Source organism: Mustela nigripes, chromosome X (assembly GCF_022355385.1).
Source record: "Mustela nigripes isolate SB6536 chromosome X, MUSNIG.SB6536, whole genome shotgun sequence".
Classification (NCBI taxonomy): Eukaryota; Metazoa; Chordata; class Mammalia; order Carnivora; family Mustelidae; genus Mustela; species Mustela nigripes.
The window spans coordinates 36,420,011-36,444,222 of NC_081575.1; the positions used below are offsets into that span (position 1 = coordinate 36,420,011).

Genomic DNA, 24,212 nt, shown 5'->3' on the forward strand with positions numbered 1-24,212 from the left:
GGTAGGAATTTAAGAAATGGAGAAATTTTGGTATCAATTCCTGCTTTTCAAAAAAAAAAGTAGTTGAGAACAAAGAGAAAAAGTTCCAGACAGACCAGTAGCTATCCAAAAAAACATCCACTTCTTGACTATGGAGAAGTTTTTATCAGCTTTCAGTTCCTTCTTTTTTTTAGTCATTTACCTGGCATTATGCTCTCAGGTCAATATCCATTTGGGCCCTACCCCTAGTAGACAATGAGAAAGAGATATGCTCTCAAAAAAAAAAAAAAAAAAAAAAAAAAAAAAAAAAAAAACTTCAGACTAAATAACCCTCACACAAGTCTCAGAATCTCCTTACCTTGAGGCAGATCACTGCCACTTGGATCACAGGAATAAGGTGGAGGTGGTGGTGGTAAGTTTGAAGCCTCTCCCACCTCAAGAGGAGGAGGTGGAGGTGGAGGTGGTAAAGAACCAGCAGCAGCAGGAATAGGAGCAGAAAGGTATGGATAAGATGGTGAAGCAATCACTAAAAAAAAAAAAAAAAAAGAAAACAACAAAGTAGCAAATGCACAACTGTAACACCTTATAAGCAGTAGTTCATCTTCTACTTTTGTGTCCCCAAATGGTCAAACAATTCTAATTCTTATGGTTTGACTTAAAAATTTGGAAGGTGAATTGCCTACGTTCTTAGACATGCCAGTTGAAACTGGGAGCTCATTACAGATTATTTTGAGTTAAAGTAATTACTTGAAATTAAAAGGAAAAAACTGGAAGTTGCACTTTTTTTAAAGTCTTGATGGTCAAAACATCAGCTAACAAGCACATAAATGAAATACCATTAAAGTAAAATTTTTACTTAGCTTAACACAAAGTTAAGGATGTTTTCAGCCATCTGCCATCCTTAGTCAAATCACAATATGTAGAAGCTAATAAGACTAAGTTACACAGATCACAGATTTAAGTAATCCTTGAAGGTTTCTACTTCATAGTATCACTGGAATATTGGGCATTCTAAACCATGACAGTTCCAATTCTAAGGACACACAGAATCTAACACAGGCTAGATGAAATATCTTGTCCCTTTGACTTTCTATACCTGTGACTATAGCAAAAACAATATTCATTCAGGAGTTTCAATTTTTGACGTAAGAAATTCAAATATAATTATGTTTAAATATGAATACATTCTTCCTCTATGAAGATAAAGGAAATGAAACAGTTCCAACATAGTAAAAATAAGTATCTCCTATACACATACCAGATAAATTTGTTAGATTTGATGATACAACCATTCAATTCAATCATTTTAGCCAATTTAGACATTTAAGTACTGAATTTATTGTGTTACCTGCACTATAATTTTAACCCTGAGAAGTAGAGAAACCTTAGTCTCATTGTTCAATAAAGATTTAAGTTCAGAGTTTTAGAACACTTAAGTTTAGTACAGGAACAGCGTACATAAGCTGAATTTGTTATTCTGATAATTTAGCAAGGAGAATTTAAGGTCAAGTATTAGAAATAATCCTTGTTTTTATTCACCAACATAAATACTTACAATATACTTACTATAGCCTTTATACAGTTACAGGCTAACAGTGATAGTGGATGTCTTAGGGTGATTTAAAACTTGGATAAACAACTCTACACCTTGTCCAGTCTCAGAAATGGGCACCAAAAAATGATTCTTACTGTATCTAAATTAAACAGCAAAATTTTAAAACATGCTCAACTGTTTTTGGAGTTTTGTCATGTATGTAGAAATCTCCACTTTCACAGATTTAGAAGAGGCATTTAATTTTTAGAATTTATCTCTAAGTATTCAGAAGGCTTTATAAATTTGTTTTCTATAAAGTAATGGCTTTTTCAACAAAGCTCCACTTATATTCCTTTTAAACTAGAATTCAAATCACACCATTTAAAAAAAATAAAAAACCAACTACTAGACATGGATAGCTAAGTAAGTTCTCATGGGCCTGAGAGAATCCAGAGCAGAAGAAATTTGGAGATTATTTTATCTGAACTCATCTTCCCTGAAAATGAATATTATAGTACATCCCCAAAGAAAAAGCTTTTATAATTTCCAAATATTCTAGACATACATGAGCATCTCATTTATAAACTTAACAGGGCTCTATGGGTTTAACAGAATTTAAGGGGTAGCTCCAAAACAATACAAACTTTCCTAAAATATTAATGGAAACAAACGTAGTACATTCAAAATGCTTATTTCCCCTGTTTACGAAGCTACAGTCTGTTTCAAGACGTTTCAGAAGAGCATATGAATATACAAAGTAAGGTGTGACTTCTCTACAGATCAAAGGGCTGGGTGGGGACTTAGGTGCAGTGAAGTGCAAAATTCAAGGGGCCACCAAAATAAAACCTCCAAAAAATCCATTATGAGTAAAATATCAAAGTTCTAAATGAAGACAGGATCCAAGCCTGCACTTGCATGATCCAAAGAGTTCCTCACTCAACTCACCCTAAGCCTGGCCCACAGACCCTGTCTTTATTTAAAATTTTGATCCTTTGTTCACCATGGAATTTTTTGGGGGGGATTACTCTTGGTTTTTAAAAAATTACATTAGAGGCACCTGGTTAAGCATCCAACTCTTTTTAAGATTTTATTTATTTATTTCAGAAAGAGAGAGCTTGCACACACATGCAGGGGGAGGAGCAGAGGGAGATGCAGACTCCCTGCTTAGCAGGGAGCCCACTATGGGGCTCAGTGCCAGGACTTCAGGATCATGACTTGAGCCAAAGGCAGACAGTGGACAGAGCCACCCAGGCAACCCAAGCATCCAACTCTTGATATCCCTCAGGTGATCTCAGGGTTGTGAGATCGAGCCCCTCATTGGGCTCTGTGTTGGGCATGGAGACTGCTCAAAATTTTCTTTCTCCTTCTCCCTCTGTCCCCCTACTCCCTGACCTGGCTCCTATGTATATACATGTTCTAAAAAAAAAAATAAAGTACATTAAAGTTTTATTTACCTTGATTACTGTGGTTTTTTGGCACTCTTAAATTTTCACTAGTCTTGACCCTGACAAAAGCCTTGGGAACAGTTACCAAAGCTCAGTTAACAGTATTTAATGCCTATGAGGAGATTCATATTAAAGGCAATCATCACATCTAATCACCTGGCAGGTAAGTGACTTCATAATGGAGGATGGGTTGGGGCTGCCAGAGAGACACATGAATAACACAATGGGAAACATGAGCTGTTTCATCTAGAGGAGTGAAAGGAATGTTAAAGACCGATTAACTAGCAGCCATGACCTAGTAGAGTTACAGCTGAGGTTGATAAGCGACTCAAAGAACAAGAAGTAAAATACATTTTTAGAAGTATCTACACAGAACACAACCTGGCATTTAAATGGTAAGCTTTCAAGGACTACATAAATGAGGTACTCCAATGCTTGATTCACCTGTCATTTCTTCTTATGCTCAGTAGTCTCCAAAGCAGACATGTAATACTTTTCCTTGCAATTAGCACAAAGTAGTAAAACCAGGGTCTACAATAACACTTTCAGTGCAAACTTTCTATGCTCATTAATGAACATATATTGAATGTTTTTATTCCAGGAACTAGGCTAAGAACTTAATTTTTAAATTATAAGTGAATCAGATACAGAGAGCAAATCACAACAAATTGTTTTAAGGTGGACACTATCCAGGCCAAGAAATAAAACTCTGCCAGTCACTCCAGAAAACATGTTTGTGTCCTATCCCAATTACAACCCTCCTTCCCACCGTAATTTAACCATTACCCTGACTTTCACAGTAATCACTCATTTGGGGTTTTAAGAGTTTTGACCTCCAAATGTGCATCCCTAGGTAGCTTTTAAAAGTTGACGTCTTGAATCTCTTTTACTATTGGTCTTTTCTCCATCTCTGTCATCTCCTTTCAGTTTTTCTTTTGAAAAATGTGGGCCTTTTGACCTATTGATTTTTCCACAGTCTTTAATTTTCCTGATGATATAGTCACGGTGTTTCAGTATGTTCTTCTGTTATTTCCTGCAAATAGGCAGCTAGATCCAGGAGACTGATCAGACTCAGGACTGATTTAACACATCTATAGATAATGTTTCTGCAATCTTCACAGCTAACTGCTATTTAATACCTATTCAGTAAGGACTGCAAAATAATTATCTTCACTGATTAGAACACTAATATACAGAAACTTCCCTTCATCTATTTGGTTACCCAGTGGTACAGTTCATATAAGGTAGGCAGGACAAAGGCTTTATTCTTTCAATTTATTTTCCAGTTAGGATAATGAACTGGCTTATTTCTCCTAAGGTGACCAATTTTTTTTAATTTTTATAAACATATTTTTATCCCCAGGGGTACAGGTCTGTGAATCACCAGGTTTACACACTTCACAGCACTCACCAAAGCACATACCCTCCCCAATGTCCATAACCCCACTCCCCTTCTCCCAATCCCCCTCCCCCCAGCAACCCTCAGTTTGTTTTGTGAGATTAAGAGTCACTTATGGTTTGTCTCCCTCCCAATCCCATCTTGTTTCAAATATCATTAAGAACTTTTAAATCCAATGTATTTGATATGTTCCAGTCTGCTGTAATTATCATTCTTGAGACTCAAACTGCTCTATCTTTGGCCAATGGGAACCTCTTCAAGATGGCTCCTGAGTTCTTTTGACATGGCTCCAGGAGTCTAATAGCTTCTTCACTCTCTGGTATGAGAAAATGATATAGGCTCATCTTGAACATTTCCTGCCCAGACCTGGAATCAGCAGCCATTTCTCCACAAAGCTGCTTGGTTTTAAAATGAGAAATGTATTTCAAGACCACAAAATGAGTGCTAAGAATATTCATTGTTTCTAGGTCTTTTCAGTGGACAGAGCTGGGAAACATACACATATATTTATAGATAAAACACCGGAAGTTATACTGATACTTCCAATTCAAATTTGAGACCATAAAAGCTTTTCTTTAGCCTTATTATATCCATATTACCTTTCTTCCATAGTTAGACTCCTGGTTTGCAAGGGCACAAGGAGATAAAATTAAGAATATCCCATACTCATTTGTTTTAGGCGACATTACACAGTCTCAGAATAACAATCTGATTATCTAGATAAAAGAATCTCATGTAATTACTGAAATGATTAAAAAAATTCTTGGCACATGGTCTCTCAACTCTATTTCAAAGAATAGCCATACAATATCTACATTGTCCAAATGTAAGGTTATTGCTATTATACAGTGTATTCTCCACCTCTTAACCCTCATTGTCTTAACTCTTAAGGTAATTATACATTTAAAACTTACCATTAGGTCTTATGTTGATGTCTTTGTCTTGGTAATCTAAAAATCAACTCATTCTCTGGTACACTGATGTCCATCTAATACAACTTCCCGTGATAGAAGAAATATTCCATATCTGTGCTGTCCAAGACACTAGCCACTGGCCACATGTGGCTTTAAGCACCTAGCATGTGGCTGGTGCAAGTGAGCAACTGAAGATTTTATTTAACTGTAATTAATTAAAACTTAAATTGTCACATGTGGCTAGTGATTACCTTATTTGACAGCACAGTTTTAGTAGATTCTTCAGGAAGGGCTCAGGCAAGTAATATTCTCTGAATTCTTACTGCCTTTTAGGCTTGAAAATCACTTTTGGTTGGATATAAAATCTTTTACACATTCCGTATTTTAAATGTTATTTCATTTTCTTCTAGCATGAAGCACTGTTGTCAAAGTTTGATGATTATCATTTTATTTGTTTTATACTCCATACGTTCTTTTATCTAGATAATCAAAGGACCTTCTTTTTCTTTGAAGTCTGATCATTTTACTAGAATTATCTTGGTGTTGGCTGTTCTGGGTCAATATACTCAGGTATTCAGATTGTTGTTCCAATATATAGTTTTATTTTAAAGTTTTTCAATTGCAGGAAAAGTTTTCTGAATTATAGTTTTCAATATTTGTTCTTTTTCCTTACTTTGGTTTTCTTCTTCAGAGACTTCTATGAATGTTTGATCTCCTTTGCCTAACTTTAACAAGTCACTTTTGAATCTTTATCTTCCTTTTCTTCGTTTTAGATTCCCCCTCCTTCTTACATCTTTCTTTTAAAGCATTATCTGTTGTGTATATTTGGTCACATTCTTTATAGTTTAGTCTTAGTACCTGAAATCACTTTCTGCCATTTTTAATGCTTTTCTGAGTTCTGTCACTTCATTTGAGTTTTTCTAATTCTGACTTGTTATTCTTTTTAAGATTTTTAATTCCAATTATTCGTTTTATATTATTTATATCTTTAGCTCATTCTGAAATAGTTATTAGTTTGTTTCACTGGCATATTTCTGACATGCTTTTATGGTCTATAGGGGTATTATTCTTTTTTTGTTCTTAAAATATCTTTGTATAGGGTTTCATTTTAGTGCTTTTCCTTTGTTACGTGAAATTATTTTTCATGAACTTTAGAATGAGGTAGATACAGGGTAATTTTGTTTTTGTGTAGCATTCAAAAACATGGCTGCTTTCTGGGATTCCATGGTTCTATTCTCCTCTGCTTTGGTCTGGACAGATCCTTTTTCCCAATTCCAGTCAATTCTGATTCCACTCCCGGCAGTTTCTCTATCCTATCAGGGAGCCCTGGCAGGTCACTTTTGAGGGTTCTTAGGGGCTGGATTGCTCTAAGCCCTTCAAGTCCCTTTACCATGTCCCCCAAACACTTACCTAGTACTGGCGAGGTCAAATCCCCTCCCAGTCTTAGCTGCTCCTTCCAAACTGGCCACCCCACTTTCCAGTGAATTCTTACTAGCTTTTGGGGTTCTTCTGTTGTCAGGCCCTTCAGACAACCTCCCCGATGCTTCCATCTTCTTGCTCCCACACAGACCCTGATAGCATGCAGGTCTTGTGACTGGTGATTTGTCCCTCCCTGCTTAAGTTTTGGAGTTTGTGGGGACACCTTGTCACCTAGTTTATTGTAAATGTTGCCCATAGGTTTTGGATTTGCTATTTCCATTTTTATTTGAGGACTCAGATTAAATAGCTATGCTGTTGTTGCCATCAGCTTTCCAGAATTCTGAGAATTCTAAATTATGTTAATTCACTGGAATTTCATGACCACTTCATAAATTGGTACTACCAGTAACCCCAAGCTCATAAGTGAGAAAGGCTCAGTAACTTGTCCAAAATTACAGAGGTAGTGAGTTGTAAAACCAAAATTCTAACCTAAGTTTCTTAAATTCTAGAGCCATATTCTTTCTTACAACATTCATGGGAAAATGATGTACATGGCAATGTATTTCACAGCAAACTTTTCAGGAATTACTTCCGTGAAGCATGAAACACCTCAACTTTAATCCCTGTATAATAAACTTAACTCAGTTTAACTAGTAAAGTCCTCTAAATTTTCAGTAGGGTAGCAAAACAATAGCTACAAAATCATCTCAAAGCCAAATTTGCAAGAAAAAAATTAGAAACCCTGGCTCTTAAATCTCATGGATTCCTTAAATACAGAACATAATTTATTAAGTAGGTTAAAACAAATTTAATACTACAAATTAAAGTAACCCTATCTAATCACTAGAATTGTTGCATGTGCATGTTCATGAACAGGAGTTTTCCCAAACTAAGCAACCACTAATAACCTACCTGGCCTGCCCTGCATAGGTGGAGAAACAAATAGAGGCTGCATAACATTCTGTGAGGAAACTGAAGTGGTACTACTAGCTTGATTAGCCACTGCACAGTTAGGTAAAACTGAAGCTGGAACATTATTGGCACAGGAAGCTGCAACTGCTGAAGAATTTACCATCACCTGTAAGTGCAGAAGAAAAATTTAGGGAAGTTTAGTTATTTCTCAAACACTGTTTCTTATCTGAACCTAAGTTTCAAGATACAGTATTTAGATAACTACAACACTGAGAAATCAATCTTTATGTAAAACCTATATAAGGTTATTTCCTTCAAAGACTACAATTAACTTCAAGATCTTAATTTTTAAATGTATTTTTCTGAAAAAATAACACATTAATATGATTCAAAGATCAATTATAAAACTGTATACAATGAAATGTTTCCTTCCAATCCATATCTCTTCCCTCTGCCTAGTTCCTCTCCCCTCTCCCCAAACAGGTAACCTCTGGATTTCCTACATATTATCCAGAGATTTGTATGTTTGTTTCTACATGTGTATACATTTCCCCACACTAACACACACTTTTTTTTTTTAACAGAAAAGATGCTTTGCTTTTTTATGTGTAAACTTCACGGGACTGCAATTTGTTTTTCACATGAGGCCATAGCACCCAATACAGCACCGGGCACAGAGAGATGTTCACTACATAGTAACAGACACTTATTGAACATGCTCTTCTCAATGCAATCTCCATTTTCTTACCACCCACTGCTGTGTGGCTGCTACCCATTCCAGTCCTCAGAAACTGCATTCAGTCACCAGTGGTCTTCATGGCAACAATTCCCAAAACTCTCTTGCTAGTCCTTTTGGTACTTGACCTCTTGGTAGCAACTGACACTTGACTACCCCTTGAAACATGCTCTTCCTGAGGTTCCCACAGTATTATATTCTCCTACTTTTCCTCTCTCCTTAACTATTCCTTCTCTAACCCTTTGCTAAAATTTGGTGATCTACAGGATCTGTTCTGGATGCCCTTCTCAATCTCCTCCTTTCCCAGGATTATCTTATTCACTTCCATGGTTTCAGCAACTTTTCTGACACTAGCTCCCTATTCTTTACATTTCAGTTTCAGTAAATGAAAGAGACTTGACCAGTAATTTATTTTATTTCACTCGTTACATAAGAGGTTCAGAACAGAAGGACTATCAGTAATCAAACACCAGCACACAGACCAGTGTCTGGAACACAGTAGATAATCAATTTGTTGAATTTTACTAATCACTGTGCCAGGCACCACAAAGCACAATAATACTTAAATATGATGAAGGACAAGGACAATAAAAAGAAAAAAAAAAAGTCAGTCCCCCCATTTGATTGCTTGGTAACACTATTAAGATTACCTTCTGGGGGTAGCTGTATGAGGTAACTGTGTCCTGAGGAGACATAGAACATGGTCTTCTGTCCTGAAGAGACTTTAATGAATATAGAAGTACAGTTAAATAAAGATAAATCAAGAAACGTGCTTTGTTTCAACATCTTCTAGAATTAAGTGAAAAGTGATCTGTCCTGAAAGTACTCAGATTTGGAAGCAACTACTGAGATAATGTTCCAAAAGGTATCACCCCAGTGCCTGATTTAGGTGACTGTGCTATTTCCCATCCACAGAGAACCTGATCATATCCAATTCTAGTCCAATGTAGATACTAAAATCAAGTGGAGGATATAATTTGAACACTTTTTCAGTGGCCTTTCTTGCCTTAAAAGCTTCAAAATCAGTAGGACCAACAACAGTTTTACTAACTAAACAAAAGCATTCCATCTAAAAATGTAGCTTGGGACAAGGGTGAATATCTGGTTATTCAGATATATCCTATCTAAACAGGATGGAGTATAATCTGAACACTATGCCCTTCTGGCTCAAGGTCTTTGTGAAAGTAAAAATGATTTTAAAAGGCGCAGTTATAGGGCACCTCAACCCTCTCAGTGGGTTGAGCCTCTGCCTTCGGCTTGGGTCGTGATCTCAGGGTCCTGGGATAGAGCCCCACATCGGGCTCTCTGCTCAGCGGGGAGCCTGCTTCCCCCTCTCTCTCTGCCTACTTGTGATCTCTTTTTCTCTGTCAAATAAATAATTTTTTTTTAAATTAAAGAAAAAACTTATTTAAAGGGTCAATTATTCTTGACAAATTGTCATGACAACAAAAACAAAACACCTAGCAGCAGAAATTGGTTTAACAATGATAAGAGCACAGAGGGAATCAAGGGAAGTGATCACAGAAAACAAGAGGAATCATATGGATGATGAACCCAACTTACCATGGATTGCACTTTTCTAAAGTCAGTTTTCAAGTACAACCAAAGCACCTGCTAAAAAGTAAACTTTGGCTTTGATTCAGAGGGCCCAATGTGAATGCTGAACAATTCTACAGAAAGATTTAGTTGAGAGTTGGGCAGAGAAATGAACAGCAATAAATATTTGCGGGTTTTTTTTAGGAGGCTCTGTGCCTAGACATTTATAAGTCCTGCATGGTCCTTTCCCCACAGCATGCTGTGAAGAAAAAATTACTTAGAAACTTGCTATAGACTTGGTGACTAGGGAGTGGGGAGTGGAGCACATCCTGAAGAGATTGGAAGCCAGTTAGGATGTATGATAAAGTTAAGTTCAAAACAAAAAGGAACATGTGACAAATGAAATTAAAGGGATAGAAAGAAATTAAGTATCAAAAAAAGAAAGAAGGAATTAAATATCTATTCTTGTCATCCTTAATGGTGAGATTTTTACTTTTTTTTTTCCACTGGGGTAGCTATTTAAGAAGCATACGACATGAAAATACTAATGGCACAGTGAGAAGAAAAACTATTCTTCTAGAAGGGGTTAGGAAAGGGAAGGAGAAATAAGGGGAAGAGAGTAATGTATCATAGTTTTCATTCCTAAGATGTACTGCCCAAACAGTGAAAACGAAAATTTAGTATGTAAGATTAAGATTAACATAATTAGAGAACAGAGGATTGTTATTCAAGCTTTTACAAATATTCCAGTTCTCCTGGGTACATGGTAACTTGTTCTTCCTGGCCCCAACTAAAGTTAGGTGTGGGCATATGACTTACTTGGTCACTATGAGCAGAAATATTAAAAGCCAGTGTTCAACCACCCTATCTCTGTTCCTGAAAAGTGACTGAAAGTACACATGTCCATCGGCCTGGATGCCCCGAGTAACTATGATGAATAAAAACCTGCTACCAACCTACATCAGACACAGAACATGAGCAAGAACAACTGTCCTGTGTTAAGCAGCTAAGGTTGGGGGGACGGGTGTTACTGCAGCATAACAGCTTGACTGGAACAGTAATTTGGTAATTAGAAGTGGAATGCTACTCTAACAAAAACCTAACTTGAAAAGGAGATAATGATTTGTGTTTCTTAGGGAAGGTTTGGAAAACAATGTTAATTTTGTGTTTTGATTACTGTTGGCAGAGTTTAGCAACATTTTTTAAGACAAGATGTGTGTAGAAAAGGAGTTTGTAGGCAAGAACGAAAGGGAATAGAGAATCCGTGAAATATAGGGACTTACAAGGTTGAAGACACAGCTGCTTCAACCAAAGCTGTAAAATATAAAATGAGTAAGTACTTTGAACAATGAAGAGCATTTAAAACTTGGCTTTGAAGCAAAAACCAAGTTGTTAAAATCTGACTGCATGAAGATATTTCAAAGCAAAACTCCAACTAAGAATGCAACACCCACTGAATCCTTCCAACTGGAAAAAATGGCTCATGGAAAAGCCTCCACCAAAAGTATGGCTCCTCCATCCCTGATAAGCTCAAGGTACTTGCAATCAAATAGAGACACAGGGATAAGAAGGCAAATTATAGCAAATCTAAGTAGTTTATCTATAAAGAAAAAATTGTCAGTATGGCTACTGGCATATGAAACTAAGAGGAATCATACAGAGAAGCAGAATAAATTAATCACGCAGCCAAAGAAACTATGAGCAGAACTAAAACTATCCAAGTGAGATAAAATGACCCCTGGGCTCCCAATTTTCTCCAAGTAAGAAGCAGGCTGAGAAAGCTGCTCAGCTGCCAAGAAGGATTTTTCCCCAATGCCTGCTTCAAATATGACCAAGGAAAGAAGGGATTGCAGCAACCAACAGCCCCAGAAAACAATGAATCAGAGAGCCCCTCCAGAGAACAATCCCCATGCCTAGGCTGGGGGCCCCCACAGTGGCTGTCCATGATGTCAGGATTGCTACGGCCATTAACTTTTTCTCCCATTCCCCCACCCCTTTCTGAATGGGAATTTTTACTGCCATTTTTCAGTCCCTGCTCCACGATTATAAACTGGGTATCTAGTGGTTAAACAACTCTGTGTCTTTGGTTTTAGTGAGCCACATCTGGACCCAATGCACAGAGTACTACACATTTCCCAGAAACTTTGGCCTTTAAGTTTAATTACACTGAATGAGATTTTTGGATTGTCTCCCTTGAGGTGGAAGCAAGTATTTTGCTTGTGGGAGGGAGTCTGAGTTCAATGTCATGGTCCTTAGTGCTGTTAAAATATTTCCAACTTTTTGACTTTCAGGCAACAGAAGTTAGATACTTCAGTGGAACATACTCGGGCTAATGAAAAAGAAAGTGACAGGTGTTATCTCCAGGTGGAAGCTCTAAGAGCCAGGGCGCCATTCACTACCTTTTGGTTCCTCCCTTGGCAACCATGAATGGAGCTTCTATCAGCCTGAGTCCCTGAGCAGAGCCCTCCTGTAGACCTCCACTGGACACAAAGCATAACCAAGAAACAAACTTTTGTTATATGAAGCAATGACTTATGTCCCATCCTTACCAAAATATCATAATAAAATCCTCTTAAAAATCATCGCTGCCAATGTCTGAATTTCCTCTTCTATCAACACATTAGGAGTATCATTAAATAGATTAATTTCAGGGTCTTAATTTATTAATCTACAAAATGGGAACGAAGCCCTAACTACCTCATAAGATTATTCTAATTTAAATACATTTATATATATCATTCTTAGAACAGTGCCCTAGTACACAGTAGGAGATAGAAGTGCTTGCCATTTTTATTAAATACCTACCAAGTTTGCTGTAGATTCAGTTGTGCTATAAACACCTGAAGTTTCATAGTCTGGTTCTAGGGAATATAGCCAAAGTGAAGTAAAAAATGAGCATTATTTTATAATTTAAAATTGTATAAACAATGATGAATGTCAGATTATATCTAGATCTCACTGACCTGAAGGATAAATATATTCTTCATGATATCTCCCTATAAAAAAAAGACAGAAGAAGTGTTTATGTAGGGCTTTTTAGCTCAGCAGAGCCAGATGGCCAGCACTTGCTTTTTCTCAAGTTTTATGGATATATATTCAGAACTAAAATGTATACGTCCTTGAAACAAGTGATCTGAACTTTCATACTAGTGATTAACAGATATTGAAGCCAGATACTGACTGTGAACAGGACAAATTTCTCCTCTGAAAATTCCCTCAGCTCTTAAGAATTCAGGCAGAAGTGAAAAACCAGCTGTATCCATTTTTTCCAGTCAAGCAGTAGAGTATGGTGATTAAATTCACAGGTTCTGGAGTTACGGATGTCTACATTTGAATCCTGATTAATTTACACCACTTTAAGTGGGTTATTTATCTTTGTGCCTCAATTTCTGCCCTATAAATTAGGGATAATAATACCAAGATCATTGGGGGGGGGGGTGAAAAGAACAAAGTATGGTGCTTGATATTTAGTAAATGGTGTCTATAAAGTAATTGAGTATAACCCATACTATGCTTAGGTGGACATTAAAGGAGTATATCCTGCCTCATCCATTTCTCAGCCTGTTTTAAGTAAATAACATTTTAAAATTGGTATGTTCTCAGGAGAGCTCAGTGGTCTAAAGTATTTTTATCTAATACTACTATACCATTGAAATGTAGAGAAAGTTAATCATCAACTGGACAGCTTTCCACCAAATAAACCCCACAGGTCAAAACTGGATTTGATTCTTACACATGTCACTTATCAAACACATACATGCAACCACTTCAGACAGCAGGATTTAAGGTGAGAACAAAGATTTGGTTACTTTGAATACGGCACTACAGGTGAGCAGTACATCTGAAGGTACCCACCAAGCTAAAGGGAAAAGACAAAAGGGTCATGCTGAGTAAAAGAGCAGAAAATACACATCCTTGAGCACATGCATGCACATGCATGGGGACAAAGTCTTCACAGATCTTTCTTGTGCTGGATGTTTTGTCTTCAGTAAATTCCTAGAAATATCTATTTTCTTCTACATATGTAAAAAGAAAAACATCACAAGAAAATAAAGAACCTGATTGTTACATCAAGCCAGTGAGACTGCCTCATACCTCCTTAATCTACCCAAGTCCTCCAGAACTGCTTCAGTAGAACTGTCACTCATACATCATTTTACAGTAAAATGGTAAAAATAAGCACACCCCATGGTAAGGGGCAGTACAGCAATTGTTAAGGACATACACACAGGCAAACCAAATTCAAAATTGATCTCTGCCAATCACAAAGGACCATATATTGCATGATTCCACTTAAATGAAATGTCTACAATAGGCAAATCCATTAAGGTAGAAAACAGACTTGTGGTTGCCTAGGGCTGGGGGGAGGGATGGAGAGTGGCTACTACTGAGTACAGAGTTGCCTTTTGGGGTGATAAAAATGTTCTAAAATTGATTGTGGTGAGAGTCATGCAACTCTGACTATATTAAAATCACTGTACAGTACCCTTTTTAAACAGGTTAATTATACCATTATGTGGATTATATCTAAACAAAGCTGTTACAAAAAAGTTAAATCTCTGCCACTTACCAAAGGGTATGACTTTGACCATGTCATTTGCCCTTTGAGCCTCAATTTCCTCATATATGAACAAGGATTCCTCATATATAATTTCCTCATATATAAACAAAGACTCCTTAGAAGGATGCAAAATATTAAAATTATAATATAGTTATTTAGTCCAGTGGATGACCAATAGGATACAATAAAGAGTAACGTCCTAAGTCTTCTTTGGACATCTTTCTTGGGTAGACTTCTTTGGACAATGAAATTATCTTATAGCAGTCTCATAAAATAGCAGCTAGTCACGGAAAAGTCCAAAATAGTTCCATAAACAAATGGTCCTCACCATAACACAAGTAGTGTCTTCCTAATAAGGAATAGGTATTTTCCATACTAAAATCTCAACAAATCAAAACTCACTAGAAGACCTATGCAGAGAGCAGGAAGTAAGCTGTGACAATGTGGTGGCCTATAGAAATAGAAGTCTGTCCTGAGAAACTTCAAACATCTTGAAGAAATATCTTCAAACACCTAGAAAGCTCTGAAACAAGAACTGATAACTCATTCAAAATGAGCTACCAGAACACTATGAGACCCCCTCAAACCAAAACTTTAAATCTTACTTCACAGCCCTGATGTACTAATTCCACAAGAATCATCTTTTAAAGAAACATTTAACTGTAACTGACTCACCACTGTCAGTCTGGCCACTGCCCTCCTCTGAATTCAAAGTCTGTTTGCTGGAGCTATGTCCTCGCCTTGCAACACAGTATCTTGAAGCAGCAGGAACCATTGTAGTGGGCCCTCCATGATTCTGTACCAAACATACACACATATACATGCAGTTCAGGGGAAAAAAGCTAAAATATATCTTAATGTACTTTAGAATCAAGAAATGTGAGAAAATGATGAACAGAAAATATTAGTTCATACTATGTAAGGCAAGATTATTGGTCCACCTCTACCCGTTTTCTCTAGAAATAGCTTTAAAAAAGTTCTCCTCTTCCATCGTTAAAAGCTCCTAAGATAAAAATTCATGTCTTCCAGAAGTGCTTGATTTGGTGGTTTGTCAAAAAGCTAAAATTTATTCACACTGCCTTTACTTTAAAGAAAAAGAGAAAGCCAACAGCTTTTGAATAGAATTTTACCTACTTACAGGTAAAGGTGGATAAGCAGTTTCATCCCCTTCTTCAACTTCATAAAAGGTAATGGTTTCTTCCAAGCCCCTGGGCATCTGTCCACTCTCTGGGGCAAAGCTATACTGGCACTCCTTATTCATACAATGCATCTGGCGGTGACTACGTCGGAAGGAACTTAAGTATCAAGTAGTTCAGAGAAAAGGAGAAAAATGATAAAATTTGGTGGTAACTTATTTGTAATTTCTAAGTAACAGTTCAAACATCTCAACGTTAACACTTTTTTTCAAAAGATTATATTTATTTATTGATTGATTGATGCAGGGCTTGATCCCAAGACCCTGAGATCATGACCTGAGCCAAAGGCAGAGGCTTAACCCACGGAGCCACCCAGGTGCCCCAATGCTGACACCTTTAAAAAACTTAATCCATGTATTTGTTGTTCAGCAGTAAAGCCAAATTCACCCATTTTATGATTTTCAACACTTAAAATTCACTTACCGAGATCTGTAAGAGAAGTTATCATAGCTCTGGCAACATCTTTTACCTGGGCCAGGGTAAAAACCAACTTTAGGGCCCTCCATGTTATGCCTGTTTATAAAGCGAGATGAATCCCTAAGAATGAAGGGAAAGGAAAACAAAACTCTTTATTCACTAGTGCTTACGTCGTCAATTCTTACACTTAAATAGAATTAACACACCTTTCTAGAAATGTCCTTATAGAAAGAGCTATGCTCTCCTCACTACTGGCATTAGGCCTATCCATTATGTATGGACACAGAACCATATACATGGCACTCAACTTGATAGCCCTAGCATGTCTGCATGTCTCCAACCATTCCATATTTCCTTAGACAGTGAGAATACAAATCTCCCAATAAATTCATTTGATAAAAATTTAAGTATACATTAGTTCCATACTCTATGCAGACATTACAAAAGGGAGCTAACCTGCTAAGATATTTCTAAATTGTACTGTAATTCTCTCTAGGAATTATTCACAAACAGAGATGTACATTATCTTGAAAGTCAGTTAAGCCTTACCTGGGCATCCCATATCCCCGACCTTGTCTCTGAGACGCATGCTGAGGATGAAAATGTTCATTAGACATAATACTGCCAGCTGTCTGTGGGTAGTGCATTGGAGGGTCATGCCCATAATGCATACTGTGCTGAAGCCTGGGTGGGAGGAGGGTGTCTCCCCTGCTGTAAGCCATTGTCATATAAACCTCTTTTCCTCTAACTTTTTTGAACATCTTCTTCCGTTGTTTCATGTCCATCTCTGACACAGCTTCCAGAGAAACAAAGAAGTAGCCAAATAAGCTTCATAACCAAAGCAAAAGATCCAGTCCTCCCCTCCCCCAAATGCCCAGATCTTTTTTTTTTTTTTAAGAGAACAAACCAAATTTCTGTATTCTTTAAGGATGTACTACTAGATCTTCCACTTGGAAGGGCAAAACCAGCAGGTAATTTCCATATCAACGGACATCTCAGCACTATCTTTAATACAGGGGGCTCTGATCATCAAAACATAGTCATTTAGTCACCTACATTAGTTATTTTCCAAAAAATTATGCCTAATGATGTCACTGGTTGCTTCGGTGAGGTGTATTCCTAGTTTTTGGAGAAATCTTTTTGCTTGCAGTTTTAGAGTCTAAAATCCAACCCCCCTCACCTTGAGGCACCTTTGGCAATGTCTAGAGACATTTCTGGTTGTGGCAACTGCGGGAAGGATGCTACTGGCAATTAGTGAATAGAGGCCAGGGATGCTAATCAACCTACAATGCACAAAATGCACAGGACAGCTCCCCACAACAAAGTTACTATCCATCCCAAAATGTCAGTAATGCCTAAGTTGAGAAACTCTAACTGAGAACAAGATTTATCTATGTTGTCTTTTTTTTTTTTCTTTTTGAAGATATAATGTAAGTACAAGAAGAAGGATATAATAAAAACCTCCAGCATACAAACCCATTTCTGGGACATAGCCCCCGGAAACTTTCTGGTAACCTCTTCCTTTCCGACTGGGCATAGCATTCCAGGCAGGAACAGGCGTGACTTGAGTAACTGGTTTTAAGTTAGCCAGCGGAACCATGTGCCTTTAAGTTAAAGATACCACCATAAAGCCACTGCAGCGCAGACTTAATTCTCACTGGATATACATACCCTCACCCATCCCGCTTCATTTTCAAGTGTACTCTACTTAAACTTGTTGACACTAGCTATTCAAGAAAACTTAAGAGTAGTTTTAACAATTTCAAAGCCACTTGTAGCACATACCATGTTCCAGAGAAAATACTGTGACAGACTAGTCTACAAATATTTATTGCCTTTCCTTAGAAGAGGATTATATTTTCCTACCCCACTGACTTCAGGCTCAGCTATGTAATGCACTTTGGCCAATGAAACATAAGCAGATGCTTTAAGAACCAGCAAATGGTTAGTCATGTTCATTTCTTCCCTATGATCATGGAAAACTGTCTAGATAAAGCCTTTGTTGGCCTGGGTCTCCCCTTTGTTTATGCACTATGAAATGCTAGAGGAGCAAAAACGAACTTTATTATTTTAAGCAACTGAGATTGTTTTTGGTTATAAGGGCAGCATAACAAAGTTTAATGGTTCTTCAAGTGGACCAACAGCATCAGTATCACCTCAAAACTTGTCAGAAGTTCAAATTCTAATTCTTAGGCCCTACCACAGACATACTGAAATCAGAAACTCTGGGGATAGAACTCATCAATCTGTTTTAACAAGCTCTCCATATAATTCTGGGGGATGTTAAAGTTTGAGAATGACTAGATTAGTTTATCTTGGTATAGCCAGAGGCTCAGTTAGCATGCTAGCTTTCCAATTAGTATGAACAGTTTTATACGAGAATTCTATTCTATTTAATATCTCTAGTAAGTTGGCTAGGGCCTAGGGATTTAAAAACTTTTCATGTATGGGTGTACTGAGATTTCATACTTCAGCATGTGCTTTTAATATTTGAGGTAAGTCATCTTAAGCTGGTACCAAATGTAACTGGATTTCTTACTAGCATCCTGGTAATTCTTAATTTAATACTACAAAAAGGCATCAAGAGCCAAAGATTTTAGTAATTTAACAAACTATTGTATTCTTACTTTTCTGCCAATTCCTCAATGAAGACTGTTACAGAATTATTCTCATTTCCAACTTCCTGAATATGAGCATTGTAGTATCTTCCACCTGATTCCAAGCGAACCTAAAAGAAGGTAGGAGACAGTAAAAATACATCTCATCTTGAATCTATTGGCAGATATGTCTTTTACCAAACAAAAATACAACTTCTCCCCAAAAGGAATTCAGTATCTACTTATTAAAGTGGTTGATAATCAACACTGCCACCCAGTCTGATTTAAGAGGTGGCACATACTAGAAGATTTTTACATCTTTTTTTTTAAAGACCCTTACATCTTCTCACAGAGGTAATTAAAATTTAAAACAAACATTAAAATTTTTTTTAGCATTATGTAAATGAGCTTTATTAAACTTATATTAATGACTAAAACCACAACCTTAGAAAACAAATTACTGAGTTTTTAAAAGACAAACTAACCTGACACTTGTCTCCCAGATAGTAATGTCTCCCAGCATACTCCATGTAATCAGACTTTTGAAGTTCTATTAAAAGAAAATGAAGATTAAAGCTCATCCGAACTGATTCTTTTCCCACTTTACATCATTTAGTTTTCTAATTTACTTTTACCAGTGTTTTTGAAAATGCCACTACTATAACGTAAAATTGGGGTCAGGGGGGGTTCCTAAAGGGTCATTCTCTTACACTTGATAAGGACATTTCTGTAGTCAATTTAAGGAGACCTACCCAAAATAGTTTTCTGCTATAAAACACAGATAGAAACTGAGAGGCTATAATCTTAGTTGGTCAAGCACCAGTAAGATACAATTTGAAGTAACACACCTCAATTAAAAAGAAAAAAGAAAAAAAAACACTACACAGCTACTTCAAAGCAGACTGTTATTTTTAACAACTTATTGTGTTCCACAGGGTCTTAACCTCATTATAGATTGTTAGATTGTTAACTATATCTAAGTTCACCAAGGTTCAAGAAGTTGAGTATGAAAAATTAAAGGCTATCTTGAAAAGAGAGCTTTAAGGGCTAATTTCATCAACTTCTCTTAGAAGGAGGTAACAATTACCTATTTCAAAAGTTGGCAAACTTTCTCTGTAAGGAGCAAGACAGTAAGTATTTCAACCTTTGTGGGCCATATGGACCCTGTCACAACTACTCAACTGCGCCATATATCTATTTATGAACAGTAAATTTGAATTTCATATAATTTTCACATGTCACAATACACTGTTCTACATTTTTTCTGCCATTTAAAAATATAAAACCATTTTTAGCTCACAGGCTCATACAAAAACAGATAACAGGCTAGCTTTAGTCTGTGGGCCATAGTTTGCAGACACCTGACCTATTCATTTATCAATGAGGAGAGTCTTAACATTTTAAATTTAAGATAAGATTATTTGCAGTTACAAGTTTCAGGTACTCTTAAAGTTATCTAAAAGTTATTTCCACATAGTCTTTACAAAACTGAAAGTCATGGATCAACATCAGATTCTGAAAGATCGCTTCCCACTTCTAAACCTATTTCTTTCCTTTTTTAGATTTAAAATCATGAGGATATATGGGGTGCCTAGGTGGCTCAGTTAAGCAGCTGCCTTTGGATCAGGTCATGATTTCAGGGTCCTGAGATCCAACCCGGAATATGGCTCCCCTCCCTGCTCAGCAGGGAGCCTGCTTCTCTGTCTCCCTCTGCCCCTGCCCCCCACCCCGCTCATGTTCTCTCTCTCAAATAAAATCTGTTAAAAAAATAAAATAATGTATCAAGTAAGCTAAAAAGTACCAGGCAACTTTTTTTAAATAATAGTACATTAAGAACATCTCATCAGAAGCAATATACAAAATTATTCCCCTGGATCTGTCAGGATTCAAAAAAGTACACTGTCGGTATTTCATTACCTTTTCTGCTGTCCAACCAAACATCAAATTCTACATTACGATAGATTTCTGGATCCAGGGCTTTGAGCACCTTATAGGGAAAGAGCATCTTTGATGGGCCTTCTGGAGACTAAAACAAAAATAATCATGCTACACATTCACCATCCTTAGCTTTAATGTTTCTTCTACAAAAAAAGAAAGTTCTTTTTTGAACTACATACATATGCCTCCTTTTTTATTAAAAAACTAAGTGCCGTTAAGTTTTATCGTGTATCTTAAAAATCAAGAGATTAAAGAAGCAATACGCAAATAATCTAAAAGGTTTTAGATGGAGGAAGGGAAATATTGCCTAAAGCAGCCAGCAACTCAGGATACAGCTCATATAAATCAGTGCAACACAGACCAATTAAAGATTAAATCAGGCTATTCAATAAATCTCATCTTGATATATACAATACAGAGCTGCAAGTGTTTCTATATCTTAAAATCATCTGCAAAAATCTGAAATTTTCCTTTCATTTTGGTCAGAATCTACTACAACTTCCAAAGAAAATTACCTTGTTCTTCTGCTTTCCTAGAATTTCACCATTCCAATACTGTTACTCTTCCCAAATTACCAGCAACTGAGGCATACATAAAAAGTACTGTAATAGTATTTATTTAGCAAGCCTCAACCTAAAGGTCTGCTTGATTTTAGGCCTATGAAGATAGTAAACATTTTTCTTGTTTTTCTAAACAGGATTATTACTTATTTTCTTTGAATAGAATAGGACAAGCATATTCTTTAATGGCAAATAGAAACCTTAGCATCAGAAGACTGATTACAAACTAAGTATCTACTGGATTTGTAACTTTATTTGACTTTAACTTGAAAAACAGAAGTTTCTGAAAATTCTAAAGTGTTCAGAGTTTGCCTGCAAATAATCTATACAATTCCATTAAGAATAAAAATACAGAGAACATTAAGCACCTGTTTTACATTTTCGAATTAAAACTTCCACAAAGGCAAACCTGAACTCCTCCCTCACACCATACAACTAGAATGGACCACCTGACCTTAATTTGTTTAAGTTATGATGCTACAAGCCAAGACTATGATAATTCTTTGCCCTAGAAAATCTCAAACCTTTGCTTCTTCTGTTCCTTGATTGTACCCCTCTGGGATATTTTCAGCGTTGCAGCAGGCACCCAGCTCTTCAGTCCTAATTGAAAAGATTTATTAAAAAAGAGCTTTATATAAATGCAGTAGTTAAATTTTAAGTCTAATGACTACATCACCACCTAGTGGTCAAGTGGCTCAGGTCTAAAAATGGGCAAATACTTTTTTACCCCAACAGTTACATTTATGCTTCCTTTTTCTAAGTATGTGCTACAATATACTTAGCAGATTATCTCCTATATTTCATACCTCCATCTCTTAAGATGGTCCTTATGATTCTTACCTCCTGGAGTGCACATCAATGTATGATTCCCCTAACTCAAGTTTGCTTCTAACCAATAGATAGGCTATATGTTATTATAGAGCCTAATAATGTAGTGCCTGCACTGCTGGCCTCTCTCTTGCTGACTATAAAGCAGCAAACTATCATGTTCACTAAGCCCATGTGGCAAGGAGCTGAGGGTTAGTTACCTCTGGCTGACAGCCACATAAAAAAAAAATAATAATAAATTCTCAGTCCTATAGCTGCAAAGAACTAAATGCTGCCAAGAACTATGTGAGCAGAAAAATGGATCCTTCTTCAGTCAAAACTCAAAATACGAACTCAATCCTGGCCAATAACTTCACTGAAGTTCTGTTGATATCCTAAGCAGAAGACCCAATTAAACTATGTCCAGATTCCTAACCCATACAATTTTGAGATAAGTGTGTTAAATTGCAAAATCTATGGTAACACAGTTACGCAGCAATTCAGTAACTAATACATCTCACCTTTTTACTACTATAGTTTCCATAAAGCCTAAAGTCCTTAGGACAAGTCATCAGTAAAGAATGAAGCAACTTCTACCCCTGCATTCCCAAGTAAGTTTTAAAAACCTCTCCTCTACCAAAAAAAGTACAAGCCACAAACATCCAAGGAATAAAATTGCAAGCAAGACCAAAAAAGACAAGGTGACACCTGACTGGCCCCAAGCCTATCTGAATTTCCTAGACAGAAGTAGGAATCAAGAAGAAATATAAGACAACACCTATTTTATTATCTCTAACACAAAATTTTTGACCAAATCTGTTAACAGCAATTTCCTCAGAGGCCACAAACTACCTTCCTAGTGAGTACCAAAGGCAGACACTTTGAAAACTCCTAAGACTTCCCTTAACCTGAGAGATTCTTTTCTCTTAGTTGGATGTGTGTGTGTCAAGTAACCACTGTGAACCTCAGTTACCACAAAAATGATGGTACTAGTTTAGAATCAGTTTTTTCTTAAAGTATGGTCCACAGCCTACCTACATCAGAACACTTGGGGTGTACTTGTTTTTTTCTTAAAGCAGATTCCTAAGCCCCACTGTGATTTGAAGCCCCTCAAATTTTGTGAAAGTTAGCCTAAGAATCTGCCTTTCTAATAAGCACTATGAAGTATACCTTTGTATTAGAACTGAAGTTTGAGAATCATGGGGTTAGGTAGCTCTAAAATCACTTCCAGCAATTAAAAAAACTGATTCTGACTTGGATCAAACCTCCAAAGCCTGAACATCTCAAAATACAACATGTCTTCTTGATAAAGTTTCTCTTCCCCCATCAAAAAATGTTTATCTAGATACATATGTGTGCATAGTGTAAGTCATAAGCTTGTCAAGGCCCTTCTACTTTCAAATGGTGATGCACAGAAACATTAAATGTGGTCATGTAAATGACACCCCCTTTCCCTGTATTACCTATCCTGAGTTGAACTCTTGTAGTCAATATTGACATCTTCACTGCCAGTCAGAGCATTGTTTCTGTTCTTTTTGGAACCACTTCGAAACAATTCAACTGCAGTCTTCAACTCTTCTTCATCCACAACAAACACATCTTTATAGAGAATTTCATACAATACAGCTAAAGGAAAAAAATAGCCAAAACTCCAATTGTCAAAGTAGTATCTCTTTTTAACAATGTGAAAATAGCCATAAACCAGTATACAATTTCAATAGGTGCCAACAAAGTCTTAAAAGAGCTGTTTATGATGGGTCCCTCAATTTACAAATGGGCAGAAAAACAAAAACCATCTGAAATACAGCTAAGCATTTACAAAGCCTTCACATACCCTGACAAACAGCTGCACTTGACTGAAATTGTTTTGAGTATACTGAATCATAATGGCCATTACTTGAATAGCAGAGTAGAATCTGAAGAAAAGAAAAAGACACAGAACAATAAAGTGAATGTTACATCTTACAACCATGAAATACTCGGAATTAAATTGCTAACCAGAAACTGATGAACTGTTTTTAAAAACATGTTTTTAGATTCCACAGATTAAGTGTTATCATACAGTACTTGTCTCTGACTCATTTCACTTAACATAATGCATCAACTGTATCTCAATAAAGCTGAGGCAAAGTGATCTTTAAAATTTAAATACAGGTAAGTGCAAGCTAGAACTCAAACGGATTTTCTTAAAACTGACTTTTAAATGCCAAGATTAAAATCACTACAAAGGAAACAATGTGAGCCTAAACACATTCCCAATAA

General features: G+C 36.6%; 1 protein-coding gene across 1 annotated transcript in view; it reads right to left on the bottom strand.

Moving 5' to 3' along the window:
- The window catches only part of ALG13 (ALG13 UDP-N-acetylglucosaminyltransferase subunit), a 66,701-nt gene that overhangs the window by 11,032 nt on the left and 31,457 nt on the right, over positions 1-24,212 (bottom strand). The window contains 17 exon segments of the mRNA XM_059385693.1: positions 338-505; positions 7,603-7,768; positions 8,989-9,060; positions 12,274-12,354; positions 12,680-12,735; positions 12,838-12,870; positions 15,111-15,231; positions 15,574-15,730; positions 16,055-16,168; positions 16,598-16,844; positions 17,525-17,652; positions 18,676-18,776; positions 19,131-19,195; positions 20,563-20,671; positions 21,668-21,743; positions 23,414-23,576; positions 23,785-23,866. Coding sequence (XP_059241676.1) covers positions 338-505; positions 7,603-7,768; positions 8,989-9,060; positions 12,274-12,354; positions 12,680-12,735; positions 12,838-12,870; positions 15,111-15,231; positions 15,574-15,730; positions 16,055-16,168; positions 16,598-16,844; positions 17,525-17,652; positions 18,676-18,776; positions 19,131-19,195; positions 20,563-20,671; positions 21,668-21,743; positions 23,414-23,576; positions 23,785-23,866 — 1,939 coding nt within the window.